We start from the raw sequence: 22,064 nt of genomic DNA, 5'->3' as shown, positions 1-22,064 counted from the left end.
TACAAACAGGTAAACATGAATTGTTATATATGGAAGCTTAAGGAGACTGCAAAATGACTACCCAACACAAAGTTTGAAACTTATGAAAGTAATAATTTAATAAATTAAGTAAATATTCTCATCGCACCCCCCTATTATATAGAGATTTCAAAGTGTAAAACGAAAGAAGAAGATAAGTAATTTTCGACCAAACTATGATACGAAAGGACTGTTGCTCTACAAAGGTGATACATTTCAGCACCGTGGATAGCGAATATTCAAACTTTTAAATCTTAATAAATAAATTTAATAAATAGTGATCTTATCAGTCAGAACATTAAATATATCTATCATAATGAAGGAGATACTTAAATTAAAATGTGCAATTTGTTAACAGTAAGCCTGGGAAAATTATTTAATATTCACAAAACTCTTACCTCTCCAGAATCTCTTCTTCTGCGATCTGGTATCACTAGAGTATTCCTATTACTGCCTGGTGCAATTGTAGAGCCGATACTCATTCTGGGTCCAACTAACATGTACCGTTTGTCTCCAGATCTGTACTGGATGCTGTGACACAGAGTCCCGTCGTAATTTGTGTCCTGCAAATACTTGGACGAATAGTCTGTAGATTTGGAGCACTGCATTACAATCAACACGATGATGCTAATGACAAAAAGCACTGAAACCGAGCCCAAAGTGATGATCAAATAAAACGTCACGTCGTTTTCCTCCTCGTCTTTTACTGCGTTTTTCACATCAGAAGCTGCAAAAGCCTCTTTGGGCTCCACAACTTTGACAATCACAGTCGCTGTTGCTGAGAGTGAAACGTTCCCATTGTCTTTGACCAGTATGAGCAGTTTATGCTGGGCCTCGTCTGTTTCTGTGAATGAGCGAAGGGTCCTTATCTGTCCTGTATAGCGGTCCAAACCAAAGAGACTGTGCTCACTAACTTCCTGCAGTGAAAACAATAACCAGCCGTTGTATCCTATATCTGCGTCATAGGCTCTGACTTTAGTCACCAAATGACCTGCGTTCACATTACGGGGAATCTCTTCCACACCCTCAGCAGAACCGTTAGCGCTGACTGGATATAAGATCACTGGAACGTTGTCGTTCTGATCCAGAATAAACACGTTCACTGTCACGTTACTGCTCAGAGACGGACTTCCAGAGTCTGAAGCGAGTACATGAAACTGTCCAGTTTTCATAGTTTCAAAATCAAAACTTTTCAGCGCATAGATAGCTCCAGTTTCAGAATTTACATTCAGAAATGATGCCAAATCTCCCTTTGTTCTATCATCTCGAATTATTTGGTATGAAATAACTGCATTGTCGTTTATGTCTTTGTCAAGTGCGCTAACGGAAAAAATAGATGCGCCGGGCGAATTATTTTCAAATAAGAAAATCTCGAGAGGATTTTGTGGAAACTCTGGCTTATTATCATTCACATCTGAAACCTCAATGCTTAAAGTCTTCACTGAGGACAGAGGAGGCTGGCCTAAATCAGTAACTGTTAATAAAATCTCATAATGAGTAACCAGCTCGCGATCTAAAGCCCTTTGCGTCACAAGCGAATACATATTTTCTTGAAAAGAAGGTTTTAACTCAAACGGAGCCCCATCAGGAAGACTGCAGACTATTTTTCCATTAGCACCTGAGTCTTTATCTGTTACACTAATAAGTGAAATAACAGTTCCTGGTTTAGAATCCTCAGGTATCAGATTAGAAAGCGAGGTGACTTCTATTTCTGGTTTATTGTCATTTATGTCTGTAACTTTTATGATAACTCTACAGTTTGTCGTCATGGGAGGCTCTGCGCTGTCTGAGGCTGTGACGTCAGCTCTGTATACTTCTGTGTCTTCATAATCAACGTCACCAATAACACGAATTTCACCTGTGTTCCTGTCTATTTCAAATGTGTCATACACCTTTCTCTTTAAGTTGCTCACAAAAGAATATTGTATGTCACCGTTTAAGCCCAAATCTGCATCTGTGGCATTCACTTGTAATATCAGACTCCCTAAAGAAAGATTTTCAGTAATTGTCACAGAGTATGCATCTTTACTGAACACCGGTCTGTTATCATTATTATCAAGCACTACTATAGTAATGTTCATAACGCCTGATCTCGCTGGATTTCCACCGTCAAGAGCGGTTAACACTAAATGGTGCTTACTATGTCGCTCCCTATCAAGGGGTCTCTGCAGCTTAAGAATAGGGATCTTGTTGTCCTCACCGCCATCTCTGATTTCCAATTCAAAATGTTCGTTGTGACTCAGTTTGTATGTGCGCAGAGAATTTCCTCCAGAATCTGGGTCGCGAGCAGCGAGCAACTGAAAATCAGCACCAGTTAAAGTATTTTCTGCGATCTTCAAATTCTGTTCTTTCTCGGGGAAAACAGGTGCATGATCGTTGATGTCCGTAACCTCAATGCCTACATAATGAATTTCGAGAGGATTTTCGATAGCAATTTTGAGATTCACATGGCAGACTTCATTGTCGACACAAAGCTCTTCTCTGTCGACTCTGTTTTGAACATACAACATGCCATTGTTCAGATTTACCTGAAAAGGAGCATCCTTAGATCCAGAAACGATACGAAAGCGCCTGTCCACCAAAGTACTGACGTCAATACCCAAATCCTTCGCAACATTTCCTACAGCGAATCCCTCTTTTACCTCCTCTGGAACAGAGTATTTTATCTGAGCTGAAACCTGCTGTTCGAAGCAAAACGGAAAAAAGAAGCACAAAACAATCCACCAGCACTCGCGTTTGCGCCGTTGTCTTCCGTCTCCCATTGCGAACGTTGGAATGATTTGTCCAGTAGCTAAACAGTACATTTAATGACGTGCATTTCACGTGTCATATAGAAATGGAAATCCACCCCAAAATATGGTCATGCACTTTAATGCCAGCGCAATTATGTCCGTGCACCTTCCCTTTGAACCGCTCGCTCACACAAACCTCTCCAAATGAGGAACAATGCCCTTCACGTCATCACAAGCAGACCTGTTTTCTGCGCAACATTAGTGCAGCACTGACACCAGGCGGATTTAAGTGCATAGCACATTCTTAAAGAAATATTCAGAGCGCTATCAGAATAAAAAAATACACAATTTTCATTGACTTAATTGCGAAAAAAACATTAATCTCATTGGAATTATATATCAGAATACAATATTTGAAGTAGGCATATTCAATGTGTAAACACAGTTACAAAACAGACTGCATTTTTTTTGATTAATTCAAACATTTCGATATATTGTGATATCTTACCTCTCCAGAATCTCTCCTCCTGCGATCTGGTATCACTAGAGTATTCCTATTACTGCCTGGCGCAATTGTAGAACCGATACTCATTCTGGGTCCAACTAACATGTACCGTTTGTCTCCAGATCTGTACTGGATGCTGTGACACAGAGTCCCGTCGTAATTTGTGTCCTGCAAATACTTGGACGAATAGTCTGTAGATTTGGAGCACTGCATTACAATCAACACGATGATGCTGATGACAAAAAGCACTGAAACCGAGCCCAAAGTGATGATCAAATAAAACGTCACGTCGTTTTCCTCCTCGTCTTTTACTGCGTTTTTCACATCAGAAGCTGCAAAAGCCTCTTTGGGCTCCACAACTTTGACAATCACAGTCGCTGTTGCTGAGAGTGAAACGTTCCCATTGTCTTTGACCAGTATGAGCAGTTTATGCTGGGCCTCGTCTGTTTCTGTGAATGAGCGAAGGGTCCTTATCTGTCCTGTATAGCGGTCCAAACCAAAGAGACTGTGCTCACTAACTTCCTGCAGTGAAAACAATAACCAGCCGTTGTATCCTATATCTGCGTCATAGGCTCTGACTTTAGTCACCAAATGACCTGCGTTCACATTACGGGGAATCTCTTCCACACCCTCAGCAGAACCGTTAGCGCTGACTGGATATAAGATCACTGGAACGTTGTCGTTCTGATCCAGAATAAACACGTTCACAGTCACGTTACTGCTCAGAGACGGACTTCCAGAGTCTGAAGCGAGCACATGGAACTGGAACGTTTTAACAGTTTCAAAGTCAAAAATTTTTAACGCATGAATTACTCCTGTTTCTGAGTTGATGCTGAGGAATGAAGCGATGTCATTCTGCCTCCCGTCACCTCTAATTAGATGATATGAAATTAATGCATTATCATTCAAGTCTTTATCAAACGCGGTTACTGAGAAGACAGAGGCACCTGGCGCATTGTTTTCCATTAAATACAGTTCGAGGGGATTTTGAATAAATTCTGGACTGTTGTCGTTCACATCAGACACCTGTACGGTTAATGTTTTAAATGAGGTCAGAGGGGGTTGACCTAGATCTGTCGCAATTATTGTGATCTCATAATGAGACATCGCTTCTCTGTCTAAAAACGTTTTGGATACTAAGGAGTACATATTGTGCTGAACAGACGGTTTGAGCTCAAATGGCACATTAGAAGACAAAGTGCATACTACTTTGCCGTTTGCACCAGAGTCTTTATCTGACACACTAATGAGCGAAATGACAGTTCCAGGTTTTGAATCTTCCGGAATAACATTAGAGAGTGACGTAATCTCTATTTCAGGGGTGTTATCGTTCACATCTAAGATTTTCACTATAACTCTACAGTCTACTGTCATTGGCGGTGTCCCCTTATCAGACGCAAAGACATCTAGTCTGTACACCTCAACGTTTTCAAAATCTATATTATCCTTAACTCGAATTTCCCCTGAGACACTGTCCAACACAAAAGTGTTATTAACTTTACTGTTTAGATTGTTACCAAGGCTATATCGCACTTCACCATTTAACCCCTCATCAATATCAGTAGCATTAACTTTCATCACTATGGTATCAGCTGGCACATTTTCTTGTAAGTTAACAGTGTAAACCTCTTGGCTAAATACAGGGCGATTGTCATTGATATCGAGAACCGTGACAGTAATATTTAATACTCCTGATTTGGGCGGACTTCCACCGTCAATAGCTGTTAATATTAAACTATGCTCAGCCTGGTTTTCTCTATCCAGAGGTCTGCGTAAAAGCAGGAATGGATTTTTTTCATCGCCCCTGTCCCGTATCTCTAAGTCAAAATGTTCGTTTTGGCTCAGTTTGTATGATCGCACAGAATTTACACTAACATCTGGATCACGCGCAGCTTGTAACTGGAAGCGCGCTCCTGGCTGGGTGCTTTCTGCAATTTCGATTCTCTGCTTTTTCTCTGGAAAACTAGGCGAATGATCATTCACGTCCGTGATCTCAACTGCTACATAATGGACCTCTAAAGGATCTTCCACTACTGTCTTGATGTTCAAAATGCAGGCCGTATTTCCGTCACACAGCTCTTCTCTGTCGATCCGTTTATGCACATACAAAATGCCATTGTTCTGATTTACCTGGAAAAGCGCTTCCTCAGACCCAGAAACAATACGAAACCGTCTGTCCTCTAAAGCGTTGATTTCAAGACCCAAATCCTTAGCAATGTTTCCCACAAGAGATCCCACTTTTACCTCCTCTGAAATAGAATATCTTACTTGAGCTGAAATCTGCTGCTTGAAACACAGCAGTAAAGAGAAACACAGAGCAATCCACCAGTACTCCAATCTGCGCCTTTGTCCTCCGGATCCCATGTTAAACGATTTCACTAAAGCAGTCTTGCTTGCTGAATATCAAGTATCACTTCAGCGTACGAGCGTAAACGTCCATTTCTTGTAATATTTCTTATAAACGACACAAACACAATGATGCTATGGTTATTTTATGACGGAAGACCGTCGTGGTAGCCGTTTCGTGATCCTCTGCCCAGAGAAAAACAGACCTGCGCATAGTGTACCAATGGGAAGGACGAAACATCCCTCAACCTATATTACACTGACACCGTCTGGTGAACACAGATATAGGCTAGTTGTTATATTTTTTTAGATTCACTCACCAATGTCAAAATACTTTCAAACCACAACAAATGGCTTACATCAATTTAGAATAATGCAAAGTATACGTAAGCAATGTCGAATTTGAGAAATAAATATTAAACATAACTTCTACTGATACATATTTAAATGCTAAATATTGAAAAATGAGAAATAAATAGTCAGTAACCGTGAAAACGGAAGAGAGATTTCAGCACCACGCACGCGCTCCAGGCCAATAGATTATTGGCCTGGAATACAAAATTATTAAAATACTAAAAAAAAAAAAAAAAAAAAAAAAAAATATATATATATATATATATATATATATATATATATATATATATATATATATATATATAATAACCAGTCTTATTTAATTCCACTGGAAACCAAATAATATCTAGCGAAAACGACAAAACACTTGTAACAGACTTGAAATTAAAATTTCTTAATATAAGTGAAAGGGCGCTTACCTCTCCAGAATCTCTCCTCCTGCGATCTGGTATCACTAGAGTATTCCTATTACTGCCTGGTGCAATTGTAGAGCCGATACTCATTCTGGGTCCAACTAACATGTACCGTTTGTCTCCAGATCTGTACTGGATGCTGTGACACAGAGTCCCGTCGTAATTTGTGTCCTGCAAATACTTGGACGAATAGTCTGTAGATTTGGAGCACTGCATTACAATCAACACGATGATGCTGATGACAAAAAGCACTGAAACCGAGCCCAAAGTGATGATCAAATAAAACGTCACGTCGTTTTCCTCCTCGTCTTTTACTGCGTTTTTCACATCAGAAGCTGCAAAAGCCTCTTTGGGCTCCACAACTTTGACAATCACAGTCGCTGTTGCTGAGAGTGAAACGTTCCCATTGTCTTTGACCAGTATGAGCAGTTTATGCTGGGCCTCGTCTGTTTCTGTGAATGAGCGAAGGGTCCTTATCTGTCCTGTATAGCGGTCCAAACCAAAGAGACTGTGCTCACTAACTTCCTGCAGTGAAAACAATAACCAGCCGTTGTATCCTATATCTGCGTCATAGGCTCTGACTTTAGTCACCAAATGACCTGCGTTCACATTACGGGGAATCTCTTCCACACCCTCAGCAGAACCGTTAGCGCTGACTGGATATAAGATCACTGGAACGTTGTCGTTCTGATCCAGAATAAACACGTTCACTGTCACGTTACTGCTCAGAGACGGACTTCCAGAGTCTGAAGCGAGTATGTGGAACTGTCCAGTTTTCATCGTTTCAAAATCAAAGCTCTTCAGCGAATAAACAACACCTGTCTCGGAATTTATATTCAAGAAAGATGACAAATCATTCTGTGTTCCGTCACCTCTAATTATGTGATACGATATCACGGCATTTTCAGCAGTGTCTCTATCAGAGGCACTAACTGATATTATAGACGAACCTGCAGCATTATTTTCCATTAAGTAAAGATAAAGAGGATTTATTAAAAATTCTGGAGCATTATCATTCACATCAGAAATCTGAACGCTTAGAGTAGTTGATGCAGTCAAAGACGGCTGTCCTAAATCAGAGGCTGTAATTGTAATTTCATAGAGTGAATCAGTTTCTCTATCTAAGCGATCTTTTGTTACTAAAGAGTACATATTGTCTTTGAAGGAAGGCTTTAGCTCAAAGGGAATATTTTTGTTTAACTGACAAATCACTTTACCGTTGATTCCGGCGTCTCTATCAGTCACACTGATGAGAGAAATCACCGTTCCAGGCTTGGAATCTTCAGGGATGTTCTTAGAAAGTGACGTAATCTCAATCTCTGGTTGGTTGTCATTCACATCAATAATTTTAATGACAACTCTACAGTTTGCAGACGTTGGTGGATGCCCCTTATCTGATGCTTGAATATCCAGTTTATAAACTTCTGTATCTTCAAAATCAACTTCTCCCTTTACACGTATTTCACCTGTGACCTGATCGAGCTCAAAAACCTCATGCACTTTACTGTTTAACGCCGCAAAACTGTATTCAATGTCACTGTTCGAGCCCTCATCCATATCAGTTGCATTTACTCGAAGAACTACAGTGCCAATAACAGAGTTCTCTTCTAAAGTCGCAGAATATGTCTCACGACTAAATACAGGGCGATTATCATTTATATCTAGAACAGTAATATTAATGTTAAGGGTCCCAGATTTCGGAGGATTCCCTCCATCAACTGCTGTTAAAAGCAGCTTGTATGAGGTTGTAGTTTCTCTATCAACAGCCTTCTTCAGTACTAAAAATGGCATTTTATCCTCATCACTTTCTCTAACTCGAATTTCAAAATGATCATTAGGACTTAATTTATAGAACCGGATCGAATTAGTCCCAGAATCGGGATCTCTGGCAGCTTGTAACTGATAATCAGCACCAGGAAGCGTATTTTCAGATATTCGGAGACGCTGCTCCTTTTCAGGAAAACTAGGAGAATGATCGTTTATATCTGTTATTTCTACCTCCACATAATGAATCTCGAGAGGATTTTCAATAACAGTTTTTAAATTGACCATACAAACGCCTCCACCAGCACACAGAGACTCTCTGTCGATTTTCTTATGAACGTACAAAACGCCATTTTCCTGATTTATCTGAAAAAGCTCCTCTTTAGATCCAGAAACGATTCGAAACTGCCTATCCACCAAGCTACTTACTTCAAGACCCAAATCCTTAGCAATATTTCCCACAGTGGTTCCTTCTTTCACTTCTTCTGGAATGGAATATCTTATCTGAGCAGAAACCTGCTGTCCGGAGTCAAGAAGAAAAGAAATACACAGAGCGATCCAGCAGTACTCCCATCTGCGCCTTTGTCCTCCGGCTTCCATCACGAGCGATTAGCAAACGGTTTCTATCACAGCGAATGCATATATCTCAATGAATAGAGGTCGTAGTAGAAAGTTCATGCTAAGAGCATCATGATGTATATGAAATCAGTCTTTATAAGTAGCGTCAGTATGGCACATAGCTGTTACTGTCCATGCATCCCGAGCCTTCTCAGTGTGTGAAAGAAACAATACAGCCCTATTCGCGTCATCATCAGGGGCAGGACTCAAGATCCTGGACAAATGCTAGTGCAACACCGACACCAAGTGGTTCAAAATACTTAAAAACATTTTAAAAACCATTACTCTTATTCGTAAATAACACTGAAACGATGTAAACCTAAATCTATAAGAAGAAGATTAAAATCAACATGAAGTAGATTTCGGTTTACAAACTTTGTCATATTTGACGACTAACAGTGATGCTTTTTTAAAATGTTTTCATGACATCCAAAACAAGTAGATGAAACATTTTTTAGTGTCACAGAGATTACGCATTTGACAGATTTTCAAGGAACTGCATCTTATTTCAGCACCAGAGCAGCGAACAGCTCCCTGCGAGCTTTTACTTACAATACGATCAGATAAAGATGTCAAAAAAGTACTGAACAAGTTTTTGCGCTATGAAATCACAGCTCTGTAAAAGCATCGCATTTTGTAGAAAATACAAATATAAGCAATAATATAAGAAAGAAAAAAAAATCAACGGATGACTGTAATTATAATGAATCTGTTATTCTTACCTCTCCAGAATCTCTCCTCCTGCGATCTGGTATCACTAGAGTATTCCTATTACTGCCTGGTGCAATTGTAGAACCGATACTCATTCTGGGTCCAACTAACATGTACCGTTTGTCTCCAGATCTGTACTGGATGCTGTGACACAGAGTCCCGTCGTAATTTGTGTCCTGCAAATACTTGGACGAATAGTCTGTAGATTTGGAGCACTGCATTACAATCAACACGATGATGCTGATGACAAAAAGCACTGAAACCGAGCCCAAAGTGATGATCAAATAAAACGTCACGTCGTTTTCCTCCTCGTCTTTTACTGCGTTTTTCACATCAGAAGCTGCAAAAGCCTCTTTGGGCTCCACAACTTTGACAATCACAGTCGCTGTTGCTGAGAGTGAAACGTTCCCATTGTCTTTGACCAGTATGAGCAGTTTATGCTGGGCCTCGTCTGTTTCTGTGAATGAGCGAAGGGTCCTTATCTGTCCTGTATAGCGGTCCAAACCAAAGAGACTGTGCTCACTAACTTCCTGCAGTGAAAACAATAACCAGCCGTTGTATCCTATATCTGCGTCATAGGCTCTGACTTTAGTCACCAAATGACCTGCGTTCACATTACGGGGAATCTCTTCCACACCCTCAGCAGAACCGTTAGCGCTGACTGGATATAAGATCACTGGAACGTTGTCGTTCTGATCCAGAATAAACACGTTCACTGTCACGTTACTGCTCAGAGACGGACTTCCAGAGTCTGTAGCGAGCACATGGAACTGTCCAGTTTTCATCGTTTCAAAATCAAAGCTCTTCAGCGAATAAACAACACCTGTCTCGGAATTTATATTCAAGAAAGATGACAAATCATTCTGTGTTCCGTCACCTCTAATTATGTGATACGATATCACGGCATTTTCAGCAGTGTCTCTATCAGAGGCACTAACTGATATTATAGACGAACCTGCAGCATTATTTTCCATTAAGTAAAGATAAAGAGGATTTATTAAAAATTCTGGAGCATTATCATTCACATCAGAAATCTGAACGCTTAGTGTAGTTGATGCAGTCAAAGACGGCTGTCCTAAATCAGAGGCTGTAATTGTAATTTCATAGAGTGAATCAGTTTCTCTATCTAAGCGATCTTTTGTCACTAAAGAGTACATGTTGTCTTTGAAGGAAGGCTTTAGCTCAAAGGGGATATTTTTGTTTAACTGACAAATCACTTTACCGTTGATTCCGGCGTCTCTATCAGTCACACTGATGAGAGAAATCACCGTTCCAGGCTTGGAATCTTCAGGGATGTTCTTAGAATGTGACGTAATCTCAATCTCTGGTCGGTTGTCATTCACGTCGATAATCTTAATGACAATTCTAGACTTTGCAGACATTGGTGGATGCCCCTTATCTGATGCTTGAATATCCAGTTTATAAACTTCTGTGTCTTCAAAATCAACTTCTCCCTTTACACGTATTTCACCTGTGACCTGATCGAGCTCAAAAACCTCATGCACTTTACTGTTTAACGCCGCAAAACTGTATTCAATGTCACTGTTCGAGCCCTCATCCATATCAGTTGCATTTACTCGAAGAACTACAGTGCCAATAACAGAGTTCTCTTCTAAAGTCGCAGAATATGTCTCACGACTAAATACAGGGCGATTATCATTTATATCTAGAACAGTAATATTAATGTTAAGGGTCCCAGATTTCGGAGGATTCCCTCCATCAACTGCTGTTAAAAGCAGCTTGTATGAGGTTGTAGTTTCTCTATCAACAGCCTTCTTCAGTACTAAAAATGGCATTTTATCCTCATCACTTTCTCTAACTCGAATTTCAAAATGATCATTAGGACTTAATTTATAGAACCGGATCGAATTAGTCCCAGAATCGGGATCTCTGGCAGCTTGTAACTGATAATCAGCACCAGGAAGTGTATTTTCATAAATTCTCAGACGCTGCTCCTTTTCAGGAAAACTAGGAGAATGATCGTTTATATCTAATATTTCTACTTCTACATAATGCATTTCCAAAGGATTTTCAATAACAGTTTTTAAATTGACCATACAAACGCCTCCACCAGCACACAGAGACTCTCTGTCGATTTTCTTATGAACGTACAAAACGCCATTTTCCTGATTTATCTGAAAAAGCTCCTCTTTAGATCCAGAAACGATTCGAAACTGCCTATCCACCAAGCTACTTACTTCAAGACCCAAATCCTTAGCAATATTTCCCACAGTGGTTCCTTCTTTCACTTCTTCTGGAATGGAATATCTTATCTGAGCAGAAACCTGCTGTCCGGAGTCAAGAAGAAAAGAAATACACAGAGCGATCCAGCAGTACTCCCATCTGCGCCTTTGTCCTCCGGCTTCCATCACGAGCGATTAGCAAACGGTTTCTATCACAGCGAATGCATATATCTCAATGAATAGAGGTCGTAGTAGAAAGTTCATGCTAAGAGCATCATGATGTATATGAAATCAGTCTTTATAAGTAGCGTCAGTATGGCACATAGCTGTTACTGTCCATGCATCCCGAGCCTTCTCAGTGTGTGAAAGAAACAATACAGCCCTATTCGCGTCATCATCAGGGGCAGGACTCAAGATCCTGGACAAATGCTAGTGCAACACCGACACCAAGTGGTTCAAAATACTTAAAAACATTTTAAAAACCATTACTCTTATTCGTAAATAACACTGAAACGATGTAAAGCTAAATCTATAAGAAGAAGATTAAAATCAACATGAAGTAGATTTCGGTTTACAAACTTTGTCATATTTGACGACTAACAGTGATGCTTTTTTAAAATGTTTTCATGACATCCAAAACAAGTAGATGAAACATTTTTTAGTGTCACAGAGATTACGCATTTGACAGATTTTCAAGGAACTGCATCTTATTTCAGCACCAGAGCAGCGAACAGCTCCCTGCGAGCTTTTACTTACAATACGATCAGATAAAGATGTCAAAAAAGTACTGAACAAGTTTTTGCGCTATGAAATCACAGCTCTGTAAAAGCATCGCATTTTGTAGAAAATACAAATATAAGCAATAATATAAGAAAGAAAAAAAAAAATCAACGGATGACTGTAATTATAATGAATCTGTTATTCTTACCTCTCCAGAATCTCTCCTCCTGCGATCTGGTATCACTAGAGTATTCCTATTACTGCCTGGCGCAATTGTAGAACCGATACTCATTCTGGGTCCAACTAACATGTACCGTTTGTCTCCAGATCTGTACTGGATGCTGTGACACAGAGTCCCGTCGTAATTTGTGTCCTGCAAATACTTGGACGAATAGTCTGTAGATTTGGAGCACTGCATTACAATCAACACGATGATGCTGATGACAAAAAGCACTGAAACCGAGCCCAAAGTGATGATCAAATAAAACGTCACGTCGTTTTCCTCCTCGTCTTTTACTGCGTTTTTCACATCAGAAGCTGCAAAAGCCTCTTTGGGCTCCACAACTTTGACAATCACAGTCGCTGTTGCTGAGAGTGAAACGTTCCCATTGTCTTTGACCAGTATGAGCAGTTTATGCTGGGCCTCGTCTGTTTCTGTGAATGAGCGAAGGGTCCTTATCTGTCCTGTATAGCGGTCCAAACCAAAGAGACTGTGCTCACTAACTTCCTGCAGTGAAAACAATAACCAGCCGTTGTATCCTATATCTGCGTCATAGGCTCTGACTTTAGTCACCAAATGACCTGCGTTCACATTACGGGGAATCTCTTCCACACCCTCAGCAGAACCGTTAGCGCTGACTGGATATAAGATCACTGGAACGTTGTCGTTCTGATCCAGAATAAACACGTTCACAGTCACGTTACTACTCAGAGACGGACTTCCAGAGTCTGAAGCGAGTATGTGGAACTGAAACTTTTTTACTGTTTCAAAGTCAAAACATTTGAGAGCGCTAATTACGCCCGTTTCAGAATTGATATTGAGGAATGAAGTCATATCGCTTTGTGTCTGATCGCCTCTTATAATATGATACGTAATATGGGCATTTTCATTTGTGTCTTTGTCAGTGGCGCTCACAGAGAATATCGACTCTCCAGGTGGATTATTTTCAAACAGGTAAATCTCAAGAGGGCTGTGGGGAAATTGCGGTGCATTATCATTAACATCGGACACCTCTACGCTTAGAGATTTTGAGGCTGAAAGAGCTGGGCTGCCCAAATCAGTAGCTGTTACTGTAATGTCATAATGGGACGCAACCTCCCGGTCCAAACTCTCTTTGGTTACTAGAGAATACATGTTCTGCTGAACATATGGTTTCAACTCAAACGGCACATTCTTTGACAAGCTACAAACTACTTTACCATTAATCCCAGAATCTCTGTCCGTTATGCTTATAAGAGAAATGACTGTGCCGGGTTTTGCATCTTCAGAAACAATATTAGAAAGTGACGTGACTTCAAGCTCAGGTTCATTATCATTGACATCTATAATCTTAATGATAACTCTGCAGTCAGTATGCAGTGGAGGGCGACCCTTATCAGATGCTTTTATATTTACACTATAAATTTCGTTCTCTTCAAAATCAATTGTGCCTTTGACACGTATTTCACCTGTCACCTTGTCCAAATCAAAAACATCGTGTACCTTTCGCTGCACATTCCTACCATAAGTGTATTCAACTTCTCCATTAACACCCTCATCTGGGTCAGTTGCATTAACAAACGTTACCGTAAAACCGGGAGAGGCGTTCTCATTTAACGCAATAGTGTAAGTCTCTCGGTTGCATATTGGTCGGTTGTCGTTAACATCGAGGACCGTGACAGTTATATTTAAAGTGCCTGATTTTGGTGGATTCCCACCATCTACAGCAGTCAAAGTTAAGACGTGCTTCTCTTGACTTTCCCTATCTAATGGTTTCTGTAAGAGCAGAAAAGGATTTTTATCCCCATATTCACTGTCTCTTATCTCTATATCAAAATGATCATTCTGTCCGAGCCGATATGAACGAATGGAATTAATGCCAACATCCAAATCTCTCGCCATTGGAAGATCGAAACGAGTGCCTTTTACTGTGTTTTCTGCAATTTCTACGTGTACGTCTTTTTCGTGGAAAGAAGGGAAGTGATCGTTTACATCTGTTATTTCAACCTCAACATAATGAACTTCGAGTGGATTTTCAACTGCAATCTTTAAGTTTAGCAAACATGCGCTATTGCCATCACAAATCTCCTCTCGGTCGATTTTCTTATCAACATACAAGATGCCATTGTTCTGATTTACCTGGAAAAAGCTGTCCTTAGATCCAGAAACAATACGGAATCGTCTGTGCTCTAACGAACTGACATCAAGGCCGAGATCCTTAGCAATATTTCCCACTTGTGTTCCCTCTTTCGCCTCCTCTGGAATAGAATATCTGATCTGTGCTGAAACAGGCTGCTTACAATGTAGCATCAAACACAAAGCAATCCACCAGTACCCACTTCTGCGCCTTTGTCCATCCGTATCCATCGCGAGCGATTACAGCAAAAATATTCCAGGACCAGACATGTATTGTCCGTGATTACTCACAACAGAATAAACGGTGTAGTGTCACAATTCAGGTAAATAGTTCAAATGAGGTCCTGCGTCGTACCGTCAATCCACCGTAACCATTAAAATTCTCTTCGCCTCACACTGGCTGCTAAAATGTACAGATACAGCACTGCGCATGTCACCATCTAGGGCAGGGCATAATCCCGACAGCATATCATAGAGTAATACTGACACCGAGCGGTCAACTGTTCATTTCAAACACATCTCTTGAAGTTTATGAATGCTAAAAGTGTTACATTCCCTGTCGAGCCCATTACAAAAGTCACTTAATGTGAAAATGCCATTATAAAATTGAATGTTACTAAACTAAAGAAAATGGATTTACTTTGAATACATTTTCACTCAGAAAGTGCACGGTCAACACAATGAAGTAAACTTGAAATTTTTGAAGTAGAAAAACTGGAATAGTACTTTCTTGTAAAACATAATCCAATAATCTTTGTTTTACTTACAACTTCGAGAATTTATTACAGTGTATAGCTAAAATATAGGAGATTAAACGCACTATGGACACAAATACATGTAAATGTAAATTAAACTTTATATAGCGAGGAAAAAAGTTAGTATTTATGTCTAATAATGCCAGTACTTGACAAACAAAAATGATCTAAAATCAACAGTTTGAAATACAAGTGTAAAAAGCAAACATTAAAAAATAATGAATTTAAGTTCACATCTTTTCAGTATTTTTTGACGACTGACACTGGACATTTTTAGGCATTCAAATAATAATAATAAAAAAGGATCTGGTCATACTTTAGATTAGGGTCCAAATCTCACTATTAACTATTAACTACGACTTTTGCCTCAATAAACCCCTAATTACTTACTTATTAAAAGTTAGGTAGATGTTAAGTTTAGGTATTGGGTAGGATTAAGGCATGTAGAATATGGTCATGCAGAATAAAGCATTAATATGTGCTTTATAAGTACTAATAAACAACCAATATCCTAGTAATATGCATGCTAATAAGCAACTGGTTAATAGTTAGAATTTGACATTAAACTAACGTGTTACCAAGGATTTTTTTTTATGTGTCAGAATTTACGCCTTCGACAGTAAAACTTATTCTGGAGGAACTGTATCTAATTTCAGCACCAACGTAGTGAACAGCTCCCCGCGAGCTGAGGTTACTCGCATTACAATCAGAAAAGAAAAGCTGCCAATCAAAAGAGGACAACTAACGAGACTGAGCTATGGGAATATGTAAAAGTATACCATTTTGCAATTAAAGCGTACAAAAATATCAAACAAACAGGATGACTGTTATTAGAATTAATCGTTTGTACTTACCTCTCCAGAATCTCTCCTCCTGCGATCTGGTATCACTAGAGTATTTCCATTACTGCCCGGGACTATAGTAGAGCCGATACTCATTCTGGGTCCAACTAACATGTACCGTTTGTCTCCAGATCTGTACTGGATGCTGTGACACAGAGTCCCGTCGTAATTTGTGTCCTGCAAATACTTGGACGAATAGTCTGTAGATTTGGAGCACTGCATTACAATCAACACGATGATGCTGATGACAAAAAGCACTGAAACCGAGCCCAAAGTGATGATCAAATAAAACGTCACGTCGTTTTCCTCCTCGTCTTTTACTGCGTTTTTCACATCAGAAGCTGCAAAAGCCTCTTTGGGCTCCACAACTTTGACAATCACAGTCGCTGTTGCTGAGAGTGAAACGTTCCCATTGTCTTTGACCAGTATGAGCAGTTTATGCTGGGCCTCGTCTGTTTCTGTGAATGAGCGAAGGGTCCTTATCTGTCCTGTATAGCGGTCCAAACCAAAGAGACTGTGCTCACTAACTTCCTGCAGTGAAAACAATAACCAGCCGTTGTATCCTATATCTGCGTCATAGGCTCTGACTTTAGTCACCAAATGACCTGCGTTCACATTACGGGGAATCTCTTCCACACCCTCAGCAGAACCGTTAGCGCTGACTGGATATAAGATCACTGGAACGTTGTCGTTCTGATCCAGAATAAACACGTTCACTGTCACGTTACTGCTCAGAGACGGACTTCCAGAGTCTGAAGCGAGTACATGGAACTGGAACGTTTTGGTAGTTTCAAAGTCGAAGCTCTTTAGCGCGTGAATAACACCAGTCTCAGAATTAATATTCATGACAGATGCCATGTCGTTCTGTGTCCCTCCACCTCTAATGATATGATAAGTTATAGCAGCATTTTCATTAATATCTTTGTCTGAGGCACTGACAGAATATATAGAAGCGCCTGGAGGATTGTTTTCAGTTAAGTAAAGCTCAAGAGGATTCGAAGAAAATTCTGGAATGTTATCATTTACATCTGACACCTGTACAAACATAGTTTTATAAGCTGACAGAGAAGGGTTACCTAAATCTGTTGCTGTTATTTTTATATCATATTCGGACACCAGCTCTCGATCTAAGCGTTCTTTCGTTACAAGGGAATACATGTTATCCTGAACAGATGGTTTTAACTCAAACGGCACATTGTCAGACAAGCTACACACGACTTTTCCATTAATGCCAGAATCTTTATCACTTACACTTATAAGAGAAATAACTGTTCCGATTTTTGCGTCCTCCGAAATTACATTTGAAAGAGATGTTACTTGTATTTCTGGTTTATTGTCGTTTACATCTTCAACTTTAATGATAAGCTGACAATCAGTGTTCAAAGGAGGAAGACCCTTGTCTGATGCCCTTATTATCAAACTGTAGATTTCATTTTCTTCGAAGTCAATCAAGCCTTTAACTCGTATTTCACCAGTCGCCTGGTCTAATTGAAATATCTCACGTATTTTTGGCTTCATGTTTCTACCGTATGTATATTCTACTTCACCATTCTTACCACTATCTGCATCACTTGCATTTATAATTGTCACTACAGTGTCAATAATTGCATTTTCCCTTAATGTTATCGTTAATGTATCACTACTGCATATGGGGCGGTTATCGTTTACATCCAAAACAAAGACGGTAATATTAAGAGTGCCAGATTTTGGTGGACTTCCTCCATCTACTGCAGTTAGTAATAACCTGTGTATTTGAGTGGTTTCTCTGTCTAATGGTTTCTGTAATACTAAGAACGGGATTTTATCTCCGTATACACTATCTTTGATTTCCAGATCAAAATGCCCATTTTTACTCAGCTGGTAAAACCGAACTGAATTAACTCCCACATCCAGATCTCGAGCAGTTTGAAGTTCAAATCGTGTTCCAGTCACAGTGTTTTCCGCAACCTCTAGATAGAAGTCTTTATCGTGGAAGGAAGGAGAGTGATCATTCACATCTGTTATTTCAACTTCCACATAATGGACCTCGAGAGGCTTTTCGACAACAATTTTTAGATTAATCAAGCAGGCGCTATTTCCATCACACACCTCCTCTCTGTCGATGTGTTTATCCACATACAAGATGCCATTGTTCTGATTTACCTGGAAAAGACCGTCATTTGATCCAGACACAATACGGAACCGTCTGTCCACCAATGTACTGACATCAAGACCCAAATCCTTAGCACAATTTCCGACAACAGATCCCTCTTTCACCTCTTCTGGAACAGAGTATCTTATCTGCGCTGAAACCTGCTGTCCGAGGCACACAAGCAAAGAGAAGCACAGAGAAATCCAGCAGTACTGCCATCCGCGCCTTTGTCCTCCGGCTTTCATGGCGAGTGTTTACTGCACCGTTATTCCAATGATCAATATATAATTAGACGCCACAATATAATGTTAGAAAGAACGCGCAAAACAAAATAAATCCATTGTGAATACAGTCAGCACAGCCTATTAGCCTTATACTATTCATCAGCTCGTGAATGTTTCCTCACGAATGTGAGGAACAATACAGTCCGTTTCACGTCATCATCAAGGGCAGGTCTTAATCTGCTCCACAAATACTAGAGCAATAGTGACATCGAGCGGTCTGCAGAACGAAAAGCCCTCAAAAATATGCATAGAACATCAGTTGTACAAAACAACTTAAAAAAATTGCATTCAGTGGCACACTAAATCTACATGTTGCATTGTTTCATAAAATGCATAAATAACACCCAAAAACAACTAGTCTAGACGCATGTGTGAGCACAATAAAGGCACTTTTAATGCATTGGAAACCCAGGCCATGCCAAGGGAACTGCAACTAATTTCAGCACCAGGGTAGCGGACAGCTCCCTCTACGCTGTCACTTCTTCGAATATCAATAAATGTTTAGACATTTGGATAAGTACTATGCACGTACTTTTTTTTTGCAAAGCAAAACAATCAAAAGAACTTATTAACTTGCAATTAGCTCATCAGTTATATGATAACATATTTTGTAGCCTGTAGGTGAACATATACGAGTTAAACAATTATATAACAAAAATAATAGGTATAAGTCTTAAGAAATAGAAAATTAATCGCCAGTCTTACCTCTCCAGAATCTCTCCTCCTGCGATCTGGTATCACTAGAGTATTCCTATTACTGCCTGGTGCAATTGTAGAACCAATACTCATTCTGGGTCCAACTAACATGTACCGTTTGTCTCCAGATCTGTACTGGATGCTGTGACACAGAGTCCCGTCGTAATTTGTGTCCTGCAAATACTTGGACGAATAGTCTGTAGATTTGGAGCACTGCATTACAATCAACACGATGATGCTGATGACAAAAAGCACTGAAACCGAGCCCAAAGTGATGATCAAATAAAACGTCACGTCGTTTTCCTCCTCGTCTTTTACTGCGTTTTTCACATCAGAAGCTGCAAAAGCCTCTTTGGGCTCCACAACTTTGACAATCACAGTCGCTGTTGCTGAGAGTGAAACGTTCCCATTGTCTTTGACCAGTATGAGCAGTTTATGCTGGGCCTCGTCTGTTTCTGTGAATGAGCGAAGGGTCCTTATCTGTCCTGTATAGCGGTCCAAACCAAAGAGACTGTGCTCACTAACTTCCTGCAGTGAAAACAATAACCAGCCGTTGTATCCTATATCTGCGTCATAGGCTCTGACTTTAATCACCAAATGACCTGCGTTCACATTACGGGGAATCTCTTCCACACCCTCAGCAGAACCGTTAGCGCTGACTGGATATAAGATCACTGGAACGTTGTCGTTCTGATCCAGAATAAACACGTTCACTGTCACGTTACTGCTAAGTTGAGGAGTTCCTGAATCCTTTGCAACAACTTGGAACTGAAACGTTCTAATTACTTCAAAGTCAAAACGGTTTAAGGCGTAAATAACCCCCGTTTCAGAGTTAATGTTCAAGAATGAGGCCATATCATTTTGTGCAGCATCCCCTCTAATTATATAGTAAGTAATCATTGCGTTTTCATTTAAATCTTTATCGGATGCGCTCACAGACAGTATGGAGGCACCAGCTGCGTTATTTTCTACTAAATACAATTCAAGCGGATTTTGAGAAAATTCAGGACTGTTATCATTAACATCTGATACCTGCACGCTCAGAGATTTAAAGGAGGATAAAGGCGGCTGTCCTAAATCAGTGACGGTTATTGTTATGTCATAATGTGACACCAGTTCTCGATCTAGTTTTCCCTTCGTTACAAGGGAATAAATATTCTCCTGAAATGATGGTTTCAGCTCAAAAGGAACACTATCAGAAATACTTGGTACAATCTTCCCATTTATACCCGAGTCTTTATCACTGATGCTAATCAATGAAATTACAGTACCAGGTTTAGAATCCTCAGAAACAACACTGGAAAGTGAGGTTACATCTATTTCAGGAGCGTTATCATTTATGTCTATTATCTTTATAGTAACGACAGATTCAACTATCCACGGAGGCTGGCCTTTATCTGATGCCTGTACGTCTAATTTGTACACCTCCGTTTCCTCAAAGTCCAGTTCACCTTTAATCTGAATTTCTCCTGTTGCACTATCCAGTGTAAATAGATCGTATACTTTGCGCTTCAAGTTCCTTCCAAATGCGTATTCTACAACACCATTTGAACCCTCATCTAAGTCAGTTGCGTTCAGTTTTATCAATAATGTTCCGATTGCAGCATTTTCTTTTACTGTTACAGAATATGAGTCTTGACTGAACACAGGACGGTTATCATTAACATCAAGGACAGTAACAATTATGTTAAGATTACCTGACCGTGGTGGATTTCCACCATCGATTGCAGTTAGAATTAATCTATGCTCTGCTGCGTTTTCCCGATCAAGAGCTTTCTTTAAAACTAAAAGCGGTATTTTTTCTTCATCTCTATCCTTTGTCTCAACTTCGAAATGCTCATTCTGACTCAGTTTATACGATCGGACATTATTTACTGTCGTATCAGCATCTCGTGCTGCCTGTATTTGGAAACGTGTCCCTGTGGGTGTGTGTTCCGCAATCTCAAAATGCTGCTCCTCTTCTGTAAATGTGGGTGAATTATCATTAACATCGGTTATCTGTACTCCAACGTAATGTATTTCCAATGGATCTTCGACTACCATTTTTAGATTAATCAAGCATGCGCCATTTCCATCACACAGTTCCTCTCTGTCAATGTTCTTATGCACATATAAGACGCCATTGTTTTGATTTACCTGAAAAAGAGCATCCTTTGATCCAGACACGATACGAAATCTCCTGTTAACTAAAGTGCTGACATCAATGCCAAGATCCTTAGCAATATGTCCTACAACGGATCCTTCTTTCAATTCTTCTGGAATAGAGTATCTTATCTGCGCTGAAACCTGCTGTCCAAAACACAGAAGCAAGGAGAAACACAAAGCAATCCACCAATACTCCCATTTGCGCCTTTGTTCTCTGGCTTCCATGGCGAACGATTACCGAGACACTGCCAGAAATATATCCTCGGCGATTACAAACAACGCTATGTCATATAATTGATCTGCGTAATGCAAAATATTTAAGCGAAAACCTTAACAAACACGGAGGACAGATCGCATACTTGAACGCCTTTTCAGATCGTACCATCCCTACGGATAAGGACAATACAAGACGGCGTGTCATCATTAAGGGCCGGACTTAAAACTGGAAAACAAAAATTAGAGCAACACTGACACCGAGTGGAGCATTAGAAGTTACCTCGTTACCAGTTTCA

General features: G+C 39.9%; 6 protein-coding genes across 6 annotated transcripts; all 6 read right to left on the bottom strand.

The window, feature by feature from the left end:
• Positions 1 to 401: 401 nt before the first annotated feature.
• Positions 402 to 2,780, bottom strand: LOC137034035 (protocadherin alpha-7-like). Its single transcript, XM_067406654.1, has one exon. It carries the CDS (start codon positions 2,778 to 2,780, stop codon positions 402 to 404), a length of 2,379 nt encoding a protein of 792 aa, XP_067262755.1.
• A 191-nt stretch (positions 2,781 to 2,971) lies between these two features.
• LOC137033966 (protocadherin alpha-3-like) lies at positions 2,972 to 5,619 on the bottom strand. The gene is made up of 2 exons (XM_067406526.1): positions 3,259 to 5,619; positions 2,972 to 3,019 (listed from the first exon to the last, which is right to left on the bottom strand). Exons 1-2 carry the CDS (start codon positions 5,617 to 5,619, stop codon positions 2,972 to 2,974), a joined length of 2,409 nt encoding a protein of 802 aa, XP_067262627.1.
• Positions 5,620 to 5,670: 51 nt separating this feature from the next.
• LOC137033898 (protocadherin alpha-3-like) lies at positions 5,671 to 8,732 on the bottom strand. Its single transcript, XM_067406399.1, has 2 exons — positions 6,375 to 8,732; positions 5,671 to 5,709 (listed from the first exon to the last, which is right to left on the bottom strand). Exons 1-2 carry the CDS (start codon positions 8,730 to 8,732, stop codon positions 5,671 to 5,673), a joined length of 2,397 nt encoding a protein of 798 aa, XP_067262500.1.
• Positions 8,733 to 9,448: 716 nt separating this feature from the next.
• Positions 9,449 to 11,830, bottom strand: LOC137033839 (protocadherin alpha-3-like). The gene has a single exon (XM_067406266.1). The coding sequence runs from the start codon at positions 11,828 to 11,830 to the stop codon at positions 9,449 to 9,451; it is 2,382 nt and encodes a 793-aa protein (XP_067262367.1).
• A 718-nt stretch (positions 11,831 to 12,548) lies between these two features.
• LOC137033792 (protocadherin gamma-A11-like) lies at positions 12,549 to 14,930 on the bottom strand. Its single transcript, XM_067406127.1, has one exon. The coding sequence runs from the start codon at positions 14,928 to 14,930 to the stop codon at positions 12,549 to 12,551; it is 2,382 nt and encodes a 793-aa protein (XP_067262228.1).
• Positions 14,931 to 15,509: 579 nt separating this feature from the next.
• LOC137033723 (uncharacterized) lies at positions 15,510 to 21,777 on the bottom strand. Its single transcript, XM_067405997.1, has 3 exons — positions 19,408 to 21,777; positions 16,309 to 18,681; positions 15,510 to 15,518 (listed from the first exon to the last, which is right to left on the bottom strand). The coding sequence occupies exons 1-3, from the start codon at positions 21,775 to 21,777 to the stop codon at positions 15,510 to 15,512; spliced, it is 4,752 nt and encodes a 1,583-aa protein (XP_067262098.1).
• Positions 21,778 to 22,064: the final 287 nt, after the last annotated feature.

Source organism: Chanodichthys erythropterus, chromosome 1, assembly GCF_024489055.1.
Source record: "Chanodichthys erythropterus isolate Z2021 chromosome 1, ASM2448905v1, whole genome shotgun sequence".
NCBI lineage: Eukaryota > Metazoa > Chordata > Actinopteri > Cypriniformes > Xenocyprididae > Chanodichthys > Chanodichthys erythropterus.
The sequence above is the reverse complement of the archived record's forward strand: the minus strand, read 5'-3'. Positions and strand labels throughout refer to the sequence as shown.